The following is a 14,184-nucleotide window of genomic DNA, read 5'->3' as shown; positions in this document are numbered from 1 at the left end:
TTGCTCCCATAGCTGCGTGTCTCCTCCTTGAGCTATGCTTTCGTTTTCTACTGCTTTCTCTTAGGATTCTTCTGCAGATTCAACTGCTTGCAACTCCAATGCTTTTCTGATACCTCTCTGCTGTGTTGCTTCTCTCTTTCTACATTTTTATTCGCATTAAGGGGGGGACTGTATGTACCACACAGCCGCAGGGGCCTATCGTCTTAAGCGAAAGAAAAACTCTCTTCAAAAGGACTTTTTCCGAGAAACCGCCACCGACTGCGCTGTCGTTCCAGTTGCTGGGACGAAGCTTTAAAAAACATTTAACCTTTAAAGCAGTTTTCCCAGTTTTCTTTTGAAGTAAAAAGTTTTTTTTATCGTTCTTTTGCGATAATTTCAAATCGATTACTCCTTTTTTTCCTGTTATCTCTCTGGTTTCTGGTTTTCTCCTCTAATTTGCGCTTTTCTTTTGAACTGTTGGGTCTTGGGCTTTCCAGCACCTTTTCGGCAAACAAAGTTTTTCGTCTTGGGGTGGGCTTTCCTCCTCGTGTGTGTGCTTGGGGTTTTTTTCGATCTGCTTCGTGGAGTTTCTTCTTCTGGATTTTTTTGTACATTTTAACTTCTTTTGGGGGGTTTTTTTTGGGTGTGGCAATGAGATGGAGGTGCCTCTAAATGCTTCAACAATGCAATGAAGGGGCTTTGTTTAAGCGTTAAATATTATTTGTTTAAGCTTTTATTTCCTTCAGGGTTCGATTTCTAAATTTTCACTAAATTTCCATTAGTTTATGAGAATTGATACTCCATTGCCATTTCCTTCGAAATTGTCCTTCAATTCTATCATGATAATTCCCTTAAGAGCTGCCTTTCCTTTATGTTTCATGTATTTATTATTCCATCAGTTTATAGGCATATCCTTCGAAATTGTCTTTAAAATGTATCCATAACCCATTCTGTCTATCAATTATATCCATTATAAGCGCTTTCTTCTGATTTAAAGATGTTATTGTAGCCGATGTGTTCTTCTTTTGGGGCATATTTTCAAAGAAGTTGTCTGTATTTTTCACTGATCCCATTAATCTTCGATTCTATCCCGATAATTCCCCTAAGAACTGCCTTTTCTTTGTCTTAAATTCCTTCCCAAACAACATTTAAGTCTTTAATTTTTAGAAATATCTTTCGATAGCGTGACCAAAGCTACTTTTGTCATTCAGTCCTGTGTCACTCCATTATTTCCCCGCTTTAAAGTGCCTATGCCATCAGTTAAATTTCAACAACTTCACCTACATGACATAAAAATCATCGAAATGGGTTTTTATCTTAATTTCTTATGAATTTAATTACAATGTTTTTGCCTGCCACAGCGTCATGAGGCATTGGCATGTTGTGGCATGAGGCCAGTGTCTTGCACATGTTTTTTTCCCCCTCAACATCCCTCAACGGCAGCTGCTTTTTTTCTTTACAAAAACCGCAGGACGATTGATGGATGACCTTCCTTCCCGTTCGTTCAATGGGGATCCCCAGAAAGGGGAGCTTCTGTGGCACGTACCACAATAAAGACAGCAAAGGGTAGAGGATACTTTTCTTTGTCTTTGTCTTTCTGCTTCTGCTTCTCCTTCTCCTTCCTGTGGCATGTCATGTGGCGGCAGGTGTTTGACTTGCAGCCGCCGCCTGTTTTGATCCGACCAAAAACCATACAGAAAAGTCTTTTCTGATACGAGTATTGTGGTTTCCGTTTGTCACATGTTTCTCTTTTCATTCAATTGTAAGTAGGTCAAATGTTCATTCCTATCTTATCGGTGGGATTTTCGTGTTTTTGTGTTTGCTTTTGGGTTTTAGGAGCGCAAACGTTTGAAGGCAATGCCCCACAGGTGGCGCTATGTATAGAGACGAGCGGCCCTTCCTTATCTGTTTGAAGGGGGGTGGGGAAAAAAGAACCAATCAAAGCGATTTTTATGGAAAATATCACATCAGAGTGTTCCATTCGTATACTAGCCTGTATATACTATATGTGTGTTTGTATTTCTATAAGGTATATATGTATGTGTGTGTTTTAGATTGATAATCACTGACCTCAATGCTTATTGAACAACAACAACAACATGGCTGTACAAATAGAAGAAGACTTTGACCCCTGATGCTGCTAGAGAGAAGAGAAGAGGCAACGCATCGCATCGCATCGATTATACCCATAGCACTCCATGGGTGTAGTCTGTGTTTATACAGGGGGGTTTTACCCCATGAAATAACAGCCTTTACACCTTTCCCAAAGCTGTTTTTCATGGAGAAAATGTGTGTTGTAGCTCTGTATAATAATTTCCACCATAATCCCCCGCTACTTTTATTTAAACACTTAATTATTTGTTGGAAATATTTCAAAATTCCAGAAATATTTATGGGGATATTCCCCGAATTTTTTGCAATATAAATTGCATGGGCAATAATTTCTAGAAATTCTAGAAATTCCATAAAGGCAGCTGTTTAAATTTTGGAATTTTCAATGAATGAAGCCAGTGGCTTTCCAACTGTGACGATCAAACAGTGCTCGGAAAACTGTAAAGATATTTTCACACCCGGAAATAAAAACGAACGATGGGGGAGAACCTTCGCGCTAACATGCAAAATAAACAGAAAATTAAATACAGTGGGGCCTCCACAGAGAGAAATTTAGAAGAAGAACAAACTATAATATGAACAGAAGTTATATATAAGAGGAACCTATTCGAGCGATCACTGTGGGTAGCTTTTCGAAAATTCATTGAGCAATACAGCACCATTTCCAGCGATAATAATTAACGAGAAATCAAAGCGTAAACTAATTTAACCTTCGGCCAGGCAACAACAAAAGCAACAAAAGCTAACAAAAACAATGACACGCTCACACGTGACCCTGAGAGCGGGGAAAATATTGTACTAAATGCAAATGGAAAAAACAAAAGCAAAGAGGAAAAAACAAATGAAAAACAAATAAAATGCAAAGTAAATTAATTTGAAATACAAAATAGAAAGAGAATTAAATTAAACAGATTATGGAGCAGAAAAAAAACACTAGGCAGTGCGAGGGGGTAGGGGGAAAGGGAAATGCAGACAGAGCAAATACAGAGGGAGAGCCGCTCGATGCAAGTGCAATGTTAGCTAACAGAAAGAGCATTAAAGGGAGTGACAGAGAGAGAGAGAGCGAGGGAGAGCGAGAGTGCAGTGGACGGAGGCCCTGTTAAACGGAATAATTGACTAATTTCTTAATTGCCGTCACAATTTGCTGACCTTGACACACTATGCAAAAAGCACATCAGTGATGGGAGAGCGAGAGAGCGGTTGAGAGAGCACAATATAAAAACCTATCAAAATAATAATAAAACTAGTCGTGGCTCTCTCTCTCTCGCACTCAGAACGATTATGCTCGCATTTTTATGGGCAATTTGTTTTTATTATTTTAGTTTTTGTGGATATCAAAATAGAGAGCAGAGCGGCGGAGAGCGAGAGAGAGAGAGCAGAGCGGCGGAGAGCGAGCCGCCAAGGCAGACAGCGTGGCACACAGGCAAACAGTCATAAAAAAAAAAGGAAAACCAAAAACAAAAGAACAAAAAACAACTGAGAAAACAAACACACCTCGCGGCTCGAAGCGGTTGATACCCTGGCAGATAAACCGTTTGCCAAGGCTGCTTTTGGATCTACATGGTGCGGATTTGGGCATACCTCTCCTACATACCATCATACCCCCCTCCTGCCTAGGGTATGCCCAAAGACTAGCACAAATAAATAGAGGTTTTTGCGTGGGCGTTGCCTTCGCAGCGCCTAGAGTCGCGTGTATGTAGGTGATATAAGCAAAAGAGGCGAAGGAGAAGCAGGGGGAACAGTGGAGGGCAAAGGAGAGCAGTCACGTGCATGTGTGTGTGTGTGTGTGTGAGTGTGTGAGTGTGCGGGGGCCTTTTTAAGTTGATTAAAAGCGCATTCTGCCGATGGCAAATGCATCTCTCGTTCGCATCTTCCTCTCGCCATGCTCCCTCTCCCTCTCATAATTGTGTCACCCGATGGCAACTCTGGTGAATGTGTGTGTGCTAGAGGGAGAGGCAGAGGCAGAGCCGGTGAAATGTGTGTCAAGCCTCAAGGGGCAAAAATGTTATGACAACAATACCGGAATGATACCGAATGGATAAAAATAGCACACCAGCGGCTGTCTAATTAGTAAACCGTTTCGAAATGATGGTAGAATGCAAGCAGGAGAGAGGAGTGCTGACTCCTCAAAGGAAGAGCCATTGAAAGTAATCGATTAGGCGATATATTCATGGTTTAATGATACTCTGAAACTATTGTTTATGTACCAATTGCATGACGAATTTGACCTCATTTCGATTGATTATTTATTGGAGCAAAGCAACATTTTACTGCCACAATTTGCAATGGCTGTTGCATTTTCCCACTGATTGCCAGTCACGCGTTAACGTTGAATGATAGCGCAGGAATGATGGATGGGGGGTGGCCACTTTTCATAAAGTACCTGATTTATGGAGCATGGCCCATCTCTGTCTACTCTAACATCCTTTTCTAACCTTCTCCATCTCCTATGTCTCCATTTTCCTTTGCGTATGCGTAATTTCTACCAAGTACAGACACAACAAAAGTCGTTTTTTGTTGCAGACATGGTTTTTGTGGCGCCCCACCGCCTGCCAGCCTGCCTGTCTGATGATTTTCAATGGATTTTTCGTTAGAAATGTTGTAGAGATAGACACGTACAGACAGAGAGACCCCCCTCTGGCTAGACAACAGCCTGATGCCAAAAGGATATATTTTTGGGTAGGACGCAGGACCTTTGTCGTCTGCCGTCTGGGGGTTTTCTCTGTACCTTAATGGAACATGACTTTGACTTTTTGATTTTCGGTTCGTAACGAGCCGTCCACAATTTACGGTTATGACCACAAATTATTGCCATCGACTGCTGTTGTTGCTTGTTGTTTTTGGGGTTCAATGTCTGATAAATGTGTTTGGCCATGGCCCTGGCCTCTGGCTGGAATCTATGCCCAAAGGCACTGTCTGGCTGCCGCCAATTAGCCCTGACATATACATGGCTCAGAGGATGTTCTATAGAAGAAGGAGAGACATTTTTCGAATAGGTTGTGTGAAAATTGATGGCAGGGTTTGAATGGAGTTCAAAAATACAAAGATCAAACGACTGAGGAGCGCTGCTGCATGACGCGCGACACACAGAAGCAGTGTTATAGGGTTCTGCCCATTTCTTCATGCCCATTCCTCGTGAAAGGGATTCCCAACTCTTAAATTACCTCCGCCCTAACCCTTTAATCACTTTCTCTGTACTGTAAAGCCTTCCACATAGTTCATGCCTCCTTTCAATGCCACACGAGACACGAATGAACATAACTCTCTCTTAAATTGTGGAATGACCAAAAAACATGCGTCGTTCTTAAATGCTTAAAATAAAATTCATTCATTGCCCCGGAATATTGATTAACAATACATAAATGTTGTACGCGTGTGCGTGTGTGTGTGTGTGGATGTTGTTGTTGTGTTTGTGGTCTCGTTGACCGGCGAAATGTGTTTACATATTCGTCGTATATATCGCATATGTACGGGGGCGTTGGAGGGGTGTGGCAGGCAGCCGCTATGGCAACCTCCTGATGGGGCATACATAGCTTTTGTCTGCTGTCATAGCGTTGTACATATGACAGGATACACACACACACCCACAGGATACACAGATATCCGAATGTCGGTGTCGAGCGCGAGAGAGAGAAAGAGAGGGGGAGGAAGGAAGACAGACGACATTCGGGGGGGGGGGGGGGGGGGGGGGGGGGGGCTTTGATGCGCGCACGTGCATGCATAAACAAGAATGATAGGGCCACATAACGGTACATACATGGACCCATAAGCGACGTGTGTGCTGTACATGTGAGCGTGGAGAGCCAGAGCCAGCGACGGAGAGCGGAACGTGGGAGAGCATGTGCTTTAAAGCACATTATGTGCTCACGCTACGGTACTGTTCGCTGCTGCAGTTCTGTTTTTGTGCTGCCAGACAACAGACAGATGAAAGGAAGAGAGAGAGAGAAAGAGAGAGGGAGCGGGTTGCGGAGTGCGGAGTGGATTCGGGGCTTTTTGGGTGTGTTGAAAATCCATTCAATTTAATGCGGCGCTTGTGTCTAGCCAACAAATTTTAATGCTACACTTGGCTCTAACCCTCTCTACCCCTCTCTCCACCCCTCTCCAGCCCTCTCTCCACCCCTGTAACCCTCTTCCTCTGTGTATTTTTATTGAAGCTTTAAAGCTCTTGCCATTTTTAAGCCCAAACATTCCTATTTTGCAATAAGCTTTAATTAGAAAATGGCCCGCGTCTCATTTCTTTAATATTAACCACACCCCCCCGCCCCCCAAACAGGGGGTGGATATTGATTTTTCTGCGGCTTGCCGCCACCCTCATAGAGGGTTTTTCAAATGAATGAAAGCTGTCGTCAACGTTGTTTTATGCTAATGAAGTCACATTGTGTGTCGTCGACGTCGTCTACACGCCCACCAAAAAAAAAAAAATAATGGAATCACATTAAAATACAGTACGAAAAAAAAAAAAAAATATTAAAAGAAGAAGGCAAAGGCATTGCGCTGAAACGTGCCTCGAATGACTAATTAGCATAATATAAAAAGAAAACAACAAAATTCATATGAAAGTCACCCTTACCCTGTTGCAAAAATATAGAGGGAACGAAAAGAGGTGTTGCATATCAATGTAGTGGGAATATACATACATATATGTATGTTTGTCTCGGGTAGCAAAATCTCCAGAGTGTGGGAATACTTTCAAGATACTTTTCACAGTAAAATGTTTGAAGAGAAGCTTTAAGATCGAACTGAAAATAAAATGAAACTCTGAAAAGTGTGAAATAACGCAGAAAAAAGGGGAGGTATTGTGGGAATACTGAGATTGGAATGGAATAAGGCATTCCTTTTTGGCATGGATAAAATATAGAATATGGAGAATAAAAATTGTCTCTCTTCGCGGAATAAACCGATTTTCCACCATGAATAACTTAAAACAACTTAAAAAACTCTCTCACAAAATGATTAACCATTAAAATAGTTTCCATATAGACATCTTTAATTAGGATCGCTCCACATATCATATTTATATAGAATGTTAATCGTTTTTTTCGCCGCATTCTCAGCAAACCCCATTTCAATAATATGTAGACTACATTTTCGCATTAAAGCTACCATTCATCAAATATCAGCCCCAATTTATGGTTTTATTAATTATTTTTTTAATTTTCGATTATCGCATATCACGGAACCTTGATTTACTTATGATTTACCATTGTTCTCTGTCTTTTCTTCCTTTTTGTTCTCTTAATTATAGACTCGAACAAACAAAAAAAAAACATTTTGTACATACAAAAAATGCATGACAACGGTAAATGGCAAACCATGCGTAGCCTGGAACGCAGTGGAATGAAACCAAGAAACAGTTGGAATGCCAGCAGCGATCTTTAAATGCGAAAAAAGTGGAGGCATTTCCCGGAGACGACGAAAACCTATCGATGAAGAAAATGTTGCTGAACATTGAGGAAAATGCATCGTTTTCTTAGCATACAGCAAAATATTAAATTACGCAACTATCATCAGTTACTTTTGTATTTTGGGGCATTACCAACACTGGCTGCCACTGCTGCTGGAGGTGGAGGACGAAGGAAGAAGGGTACGACGAAGAGAACGGGCAGAGGAAGTCGCAGAGGAAGGATCTGCAGAAGCAGAAGGATAGCAGAAGGCGAAAGAAGAGCTGGAAGGAAACAGAAGCAGCAGCAGCAGCAGCATCTAAAGAGCAGCTACATAACGTAACAATAAACGTAACGCAACGTAACGTTACGTGAAGAGACAGAGAGAGAGAGACAGAGAGAAAGAGGGAGAGAAGAGTATAAATAATAATTATTCTTAGCCCAAAATATACATTATTAAACCCAACGCTGCCACTGTTCCTAAGACAACAAAAAAAAAAAAACCCAACCACAAAAGAAAAGAGAAACATAGCCCGTAGTCCTTAAACGTAACCCATAAACGTAACATAACGACACACACACACTCGACACCAGAATCCTATCCGAATCCTAGGCCAATATTTCGATCATCATCAAGAATCAGTACTACCATCGGCTAACACCAGCGATCAGCGATAATCGATCATCGATAATCGATCCTCCCTTGCCACAAAACAAACGACGGCTGTGGCAGACAAGGGAGGCGACGCAAACGAGGAATATGGCAACACCGCAGGTCAAGGACTTGGTGTTGCGCTCGCCCTCTGGCTCCCCGGAAACGATTGCCTACGCCTGGCCCCTGCAAATAGGCCATGGACAGGATAAGCACGACAATGGGATCGATATCATTGATACGATTAAGTTCGTTTGCGATGATCTGCCATCGATACAATCGGCCTTCGAGGAGATCAATCTCAATCAAATTGACACTGCCTGCTATAAGACTATGACAAATCTTGTCGATCGCTTCAACAAGGCCGTCGACAGTATTGTTGCATTGGTAAGTATCCCGTGGCCATATCTATGCATAAGATCCCTATTATATGGTTTTCCCACCCATCTTCCATGTTTAGGAAAAAGGAACGTCACTGCCCGCCGAGCGATTGAATAAGTTCGCTCACCCTAGCCTTCTAAGACACATTTTGCAATTAGTTTACAATGCTGCCGTTCTCGATCCGGACAAACTCAACCAATACGAGCCCTTCTCGCCGGAGGTCTATGGCGAGACGTCATACGAATTGGTCCAGCAGATGCTCAAGCATGTCACCGTCAGCAAGGAGGACACGTTCATTGATCTCGGTTCCGGTGTGGGACAAGTGGTACTCCAAATGGCCGGATCCTTTCCGCTGAAGACTTGCATTGGCATCGAGAAGGCCGACACACCCGCCCGCTATGCCGAACGAATGGACTTGTTCTTTCGCCAGCACATGGGCTGGTTCGGCAAACGCTACTGCGAGTACAAGCTGATCAAGGGCGATTTCCTGGTGGACGAACATCGCGAGAAGATCACCTCCTCGACGCTGGTTTTTGTGAATAATTTCGCCTTTGGCCCGACGGTCGATCATCAGCTGAAGGAGCGTTTTGCCGATCTCCGCGACGGTGCCAGGGTTGTGTCCTCCAAATCGTTTTGTCCCTTGAATTTTCGTATCACCGATAGGTAAGAGATTACTCTCGACCTTCCAGTACTTTAATCCTAATCTTTGTTCACCTTTCTGTTGTAGAAACCTCTCGGATATCGGCACCATTATGCATGTGAGCGAAATACCGCCACTGAAGGGCTCTGTTTCGTGGACCTGCAAGCCCGTCTCGTATTATTTGCATGTGATTGATCGCACCATATTGGAGCGATACTTTCAGCGGCTGAAAACCAAAGGCGGCAACGATCATCACGAGCATGTTGGTAAGTTGATTGACAGAAGAGGCTGACGGAAGGATTAACAAAAGGATTGCGGATCAGAATCGATAAATCACCAAACAATCACAGAATCACAGCTTTTTTGTAGTTTTTCTCAGTTTTTTTTTGGTTTAATCAATCAATCACTCTCAAAGTCGTATCAGTCTATCAATCATGAACTTGTATCAATCACTAAAATCGCTTTATTTTGTAGTTATTTAAGATCAATCACGAAAATCTGATCAAGCATTAATAGCACACAGAATCGTATCAATTTTTCAATCACGATTTGATTTTCTACCTCAAACAGTCACGTTTATAGTTTTAATTGGGGTTTCAATCACAAATCAATCACAAAAATAGCTTAAATTTTGATTTTTCTTGAAGATCAATCATGGATATCGCATTAATCTGATGTGGGTCAATCACAAACTCAATTAAATCAATGAATGAGAAACTCAATCGAAACCAAAAATCGTTTCAATCACAAATCAATCATGAAACTCGCTTAAATTTGTATAACTTTCAAGATCAATCATGGATTGGATAAATATAGTGTTTGTCAATCACAAAATCAATCAATCAGAAAATCTAGCAATCAATCAACCACAAAAATCAGGAAATAAACCTAATCAATCAATCAATCACGTAAATCATTTAAATTTGGGATTCAATCACAAGATTCGCATAAATTGTGACTTTTCTTCAAGATCAATCACGGCTATCGGTTATCTAGCGTTGGTCAATCACGAAATCCTGTGATCAATCCCGAAATCGTCTTTAATCACAATTCAACCGCAATATCTTCTTAAAGCATACATTTCTTGGTGTAGAAGCTAGTTCTTTTCCCTTCAATCATGATGTACTAATCCAAGGATCTCTCTCTTATCTTCAGGTACCGTTCGCACCACACGTGATCGCGCCAAGCGTGAGGCAAACGTTGGACAGCAGCACAACAATCATCATCATCATCATAACAACAATCACAACAACAACCACAGCAACAACAACAACAACAATCATCTGCAGCGAGAAAGAGAGCAATCGAACGGACCCACCGGAGGAGCGACCATCAATCAGCGCCATCAATCGCAATCCCCGGCAAATGTCAGCGGCGGCGGACTAGGAGGAGCAGCAGGCGGTGGCGCCACAGCAGCTGCCTCCAAGACGCGCCAGCAGTTGCAACAACAGCAGCAGCAGCAGCAACAGCGGAGCCTCGACATGGAGAGCAGCACGGAGAGCGACGGCGAGGCAACGAATGGCAATGGCGGCAACACCACCACCACCACAACGACCACATCCGCCTCGAATGGCGGCGGCGGCGGTGGCAGCAGCGGGCCCATGACGCGACGCCTGTGGTACGACTTTTCCAGCTCGAAGGGCAAGAGCTCCCAGTCGGACGATGAGGAGAACAACAACAGCAACAGCAATGGAGGCAACACCAGCGTCACGGGTGTGCGGCAGGCGCGTGCTGCCACGCAGAAGAAGCGGAAGAAGCTCACCCGCAAAGCGGCGATTGCCAGCAAGTCGGCGGCAGCGGCCCAGAGGGAGGCGGAGGCGGCCGCCGCCGTGGCTTTGGCCAGCAAGGACTCGTCCTCGAAGGAGGATGCACCGCGTGCCGCCAGCGCCGGCCCTGGACGCAAGGGACGCATGAAGAAGGGGGCCGGTGGCAGGGGCAGGAAGTCCCTGAAGATCGTGGGACTGGATGCGCTGCACAAGCAGACGGTCCTGAGCACCACGCAGGATTCCGCGGCCAAGAAGCTGCCAGCGGCACCGGGCACCGTCGACCAGCAGCTGACGTCGCTGCTGACGGAAACGATGTCCCATCGGGAGCTGGACATACCAGCGGCGCCGCAGGACACCCCCTACGGCCTGCAGATCCTGCTCGAGTGCCTGCGCTCGCAGTACATGTCCTTCATGGATGTGATGAAGTCGAACGCCTATCTGCCGCAAATCCAAAAGAACATTGCCCAGGAGCAGGAGCGCATGTCGCGCCTGAAGAACCGAGCCAGCCAGCTGGACAAACAGATCAAAGTCCTCATTGACGACAGTGTGGCGCTGCTCAAGGTGCGAATGAACGAGCTGGGCATCAATGTGAACTCACCGAACGACCTGATTGCCCAGGCCAAGGAGATTGTGGGCAGGCACAAGGACCTGCAGCACACGGTTAGCAAAATGAGGAACGAGGTCACCTTCTACGAGGGCGAGCAGAAGATGCTGCTTAGCAAACAGCTGAAGAATCTGCCGGAATACCAGAAGCTGTGCGGCAATGGCCCCATCAATGGCAAAGTGAAGCTGGAGCTGCCGTCAGAGCTCTCGGAGACGACAGCCCACGAGCTGGTACTCAAGGAAATAGCGAACACCCTGAGCCAAAGGAAGAAGCTGTACGCCCAAGTCTCCACCATCGAACAGGAGACGACAGTGCTGCAGAAGACGGCCGAGGACAGGAGCACAGCGGCCTCACTGCTGGCCCAAGGCACAAACATTACTTTGGCCAGCAGCAGCACAAGCAGCAGCAGCAGCAGCGCCGGCAGCAGTGGCTCTGCTTCAGCCCCAAATCCTGCCTTGAATCCTGCCCCACCCAAAGCCAGCGGCGTCAAGGGCTCCCGACGCAGTCGCGAGCATCGCGTGCGGTCACAGGAGTGGCCCGAGGTGCCCGAAGTGGGCAAGATCCAGGAGGAAAATCCCGAGGTGTTGGCTCTGAAGATTGTGGAGACATGCCGGCAGATCGAGGCAGGCACCTTCCAGGCAAAGACCAGCGCGGCGCCGTACCAATTGAATGGCAAAAACAAGGAGCCGCAAATGCCCACCGGTGCTGCGGCTTCGGTGAGCATTAAATCCTCGCCGGGAGCGGCGGGAGGACATCATTACAAGGACAGCACTTTGATGCCAGCACCGAAGCAGCAGCAACAGCAGATGCAAGTGCAACAGTTGCAGGTGGCACCCTCGCTGCTGCCCAAATGCGAGCTGCCAGGCATGGGAATGGGCCTGAGTTTGGGTTTGAGCCTGGCGGGACTCTCCGCCCGCAAGCAGGAGTCCCCGAAGGTGGCAAACTTTGAGGATCGCTTGAAGAGCATCATTACGACAGCCCTGAATGAGGACCAGGAGCAGCGGAGCAAGGCCATACCCCCGGAAATGCCACCACAACCCTCGCCATCGCCCCTGCAGAGTCCCGTGTCGAAGCGAAGCAAACAACAGCTGCACCAGCAGCAGCAACAGCAGCAGCAGCTGCCTCCCTCGAGTCTGCACAACATCATTACAGTGTCCACCCAGGGATTGATGCATCTGAATGCGAATACCACCATTTCGCCCATCACACCGCCACTGCCGGGACCCGGAGCGGGGGCCACGGCCTCGACGGCACCGCCACCGCCCGCGAATCTCCCGTACGGGGCATATGGCGGCAAGAGCACGCCCACGGGCAAATATCAGGCAGCCAAGGAGCAGCACAGCAAGTACTCCCCCGCCAGGCAGCAGCAGCATACACCATCCTCGGGCGCTGCCTCAGTGCCGCCGCCGCCACCGCCACAGGTGCCGGTCTCCTCCCACATGGCAGCGCTGTACGCGGCCGGACAGCCAACGGCACCCACTCCGGCGGACTTGGGCTACCAGCGACGCCGTGCCTCGGTGAGCGCCAGCAGCTATGAGCATTTCCTCGTACAGCAGCAGCAACAGCAACAGCAGCATGCCCTCATGATGGCCGCGGCCGCGCATGTGGCACAGCGACAGCGAGCGGAGGAGCATCATCAGCAGCAGCAGCAGCAACAACAGCAACAGCAGCAACATCGATTGCAGCAGCAGCATCTCCATCACCATCACCACCACCATCCGCATTCGCATCCGCAAGAGTTCAAGGCCCCGCCAGCGGATAATCTTCTACAACGCTCGAGCAGTCGCGATCAATTGGTGGAGCCACCGCCACAGCAGCAGCCGCACAACATGGAGCTGCTGCCACGAGCAAGTTCTGCCAACTCGGATTACGGGGCGTACCGCGTACGGCCGCCCAGTCGTCCCAGCTCGAACTCCTCGCAGCCGGACTACACGCAAGTGTCGCCGGCCAAGATGGCGCTGCGTCGTCATTTGTCGCAGGAGAAGCTCAATCAACATGTGACTCCGCAGCCGACACCGCCGCCGCAGGGACTGCCGCCACCGCCCACGGGCAAGACCATTGGGGATCTGGTGAATGGGGAGATTGAACGGACGCTGGAGATCTCCCATCAGACGATCATCAATGCGGCCGTCAATATGAGCACCAGCGGGACCCAGTTCATGGAGAGGGCCTTCAACGAGCGGGCCTCCTCCAATGAGCGGCTGCTCATCAATCTGAATGCCCAGCGGCCGGAGCGAGTGCATGTGCGGCCGCTGTCGGACGAGTCGCAGGAGGTACATCCCACGAACTATGTGTCCAGCGGTGGGGCAGCAGCAGCCCAGGCAGCCGCTGCCGGGCAGGGCAGCAACAACAGCAACCTGGCGACCCTGGCACATGTGGCATATGTCCAGAAGAGCGCGCCACAGAGTGGCGGTCGAACGGCGGCGCCAGCCACACCCACGCCGGCACGTTCTGTCAGAGATTCGTATCAAACGGTGGCACTGCCGCGAGCGGAGATGAAGGGCTGCATTGAGGCGTACTTCCACGATGAGCAAAAGACCAAGAACGTCGGAAGTACAGGGGCAGGAGCAGCCGGAGGAGGCGCGGCAGCTCTGAGAGGACCCCGTCTGAATGGCGCCAATCCTCCGTTGGAGGGTAAGTATTCCAGGGAATACTCAGCGGCGATCCAT

General features: G+C 47.2%; 1 protein-coding gene across 2 annotated transcripts in view; it reads left to right on the top strand.

Annotated features, from left to right (window-relative positions):
- Window positions 1-14,184, top strand: part of gpp (DOT1 like histone lysine methyltransferase grappa) — a 48,516-nt gene that overhangs the window by 28,768 nt on the left and 5,564 nt on the right. For both annotated transcript variants that reach the window (XM_033377137.1, XM_033377138.1), the window contains exons 3-6: window positions 7,337-8,511; window positions 8,585-9,168; window positions 9,233-9,411; window positions 10,301-14,149. In XM_033377137.1, the coding sequence (XP_033233028.1) occupies window positions 8,233-8,511; window positions 8,585-9,168; window positions 9,233-9,411; window positions 10,301-14,149 (4,891 nt within the window). In that variant the 5' untranslated portion in view covers window positions 7,337-8,232. The remainder of the gene's footprint in view (window positions 1-7,336; window positions 8,512-8,584; window positions 9,169-9,232; window positions 9,412-10,300; window positions 14,150-14,184) is intronic.

Source organism: Drosophila pseudoobscura, chromosome 2 (genome assembly GCF_009870125.1).
Source record: "Drosophila pseudoobscura strain MV-25-SWS-2005 chromosome 2, UCI_Dpse_MV25, whole genome shotgun sequence".
Lineage (NCBI taxonomy): Eukaryota > Metazoa > Arthropoda > Insecta > Diptera > Drosophilidae > Drosophila > Drosophila pseudoobscura.
The sequence above is the reverse complement of the archived record's forward strand: the minus strand, read 5'-3'. Positions and strand labels throughout refer to the sequence as shown.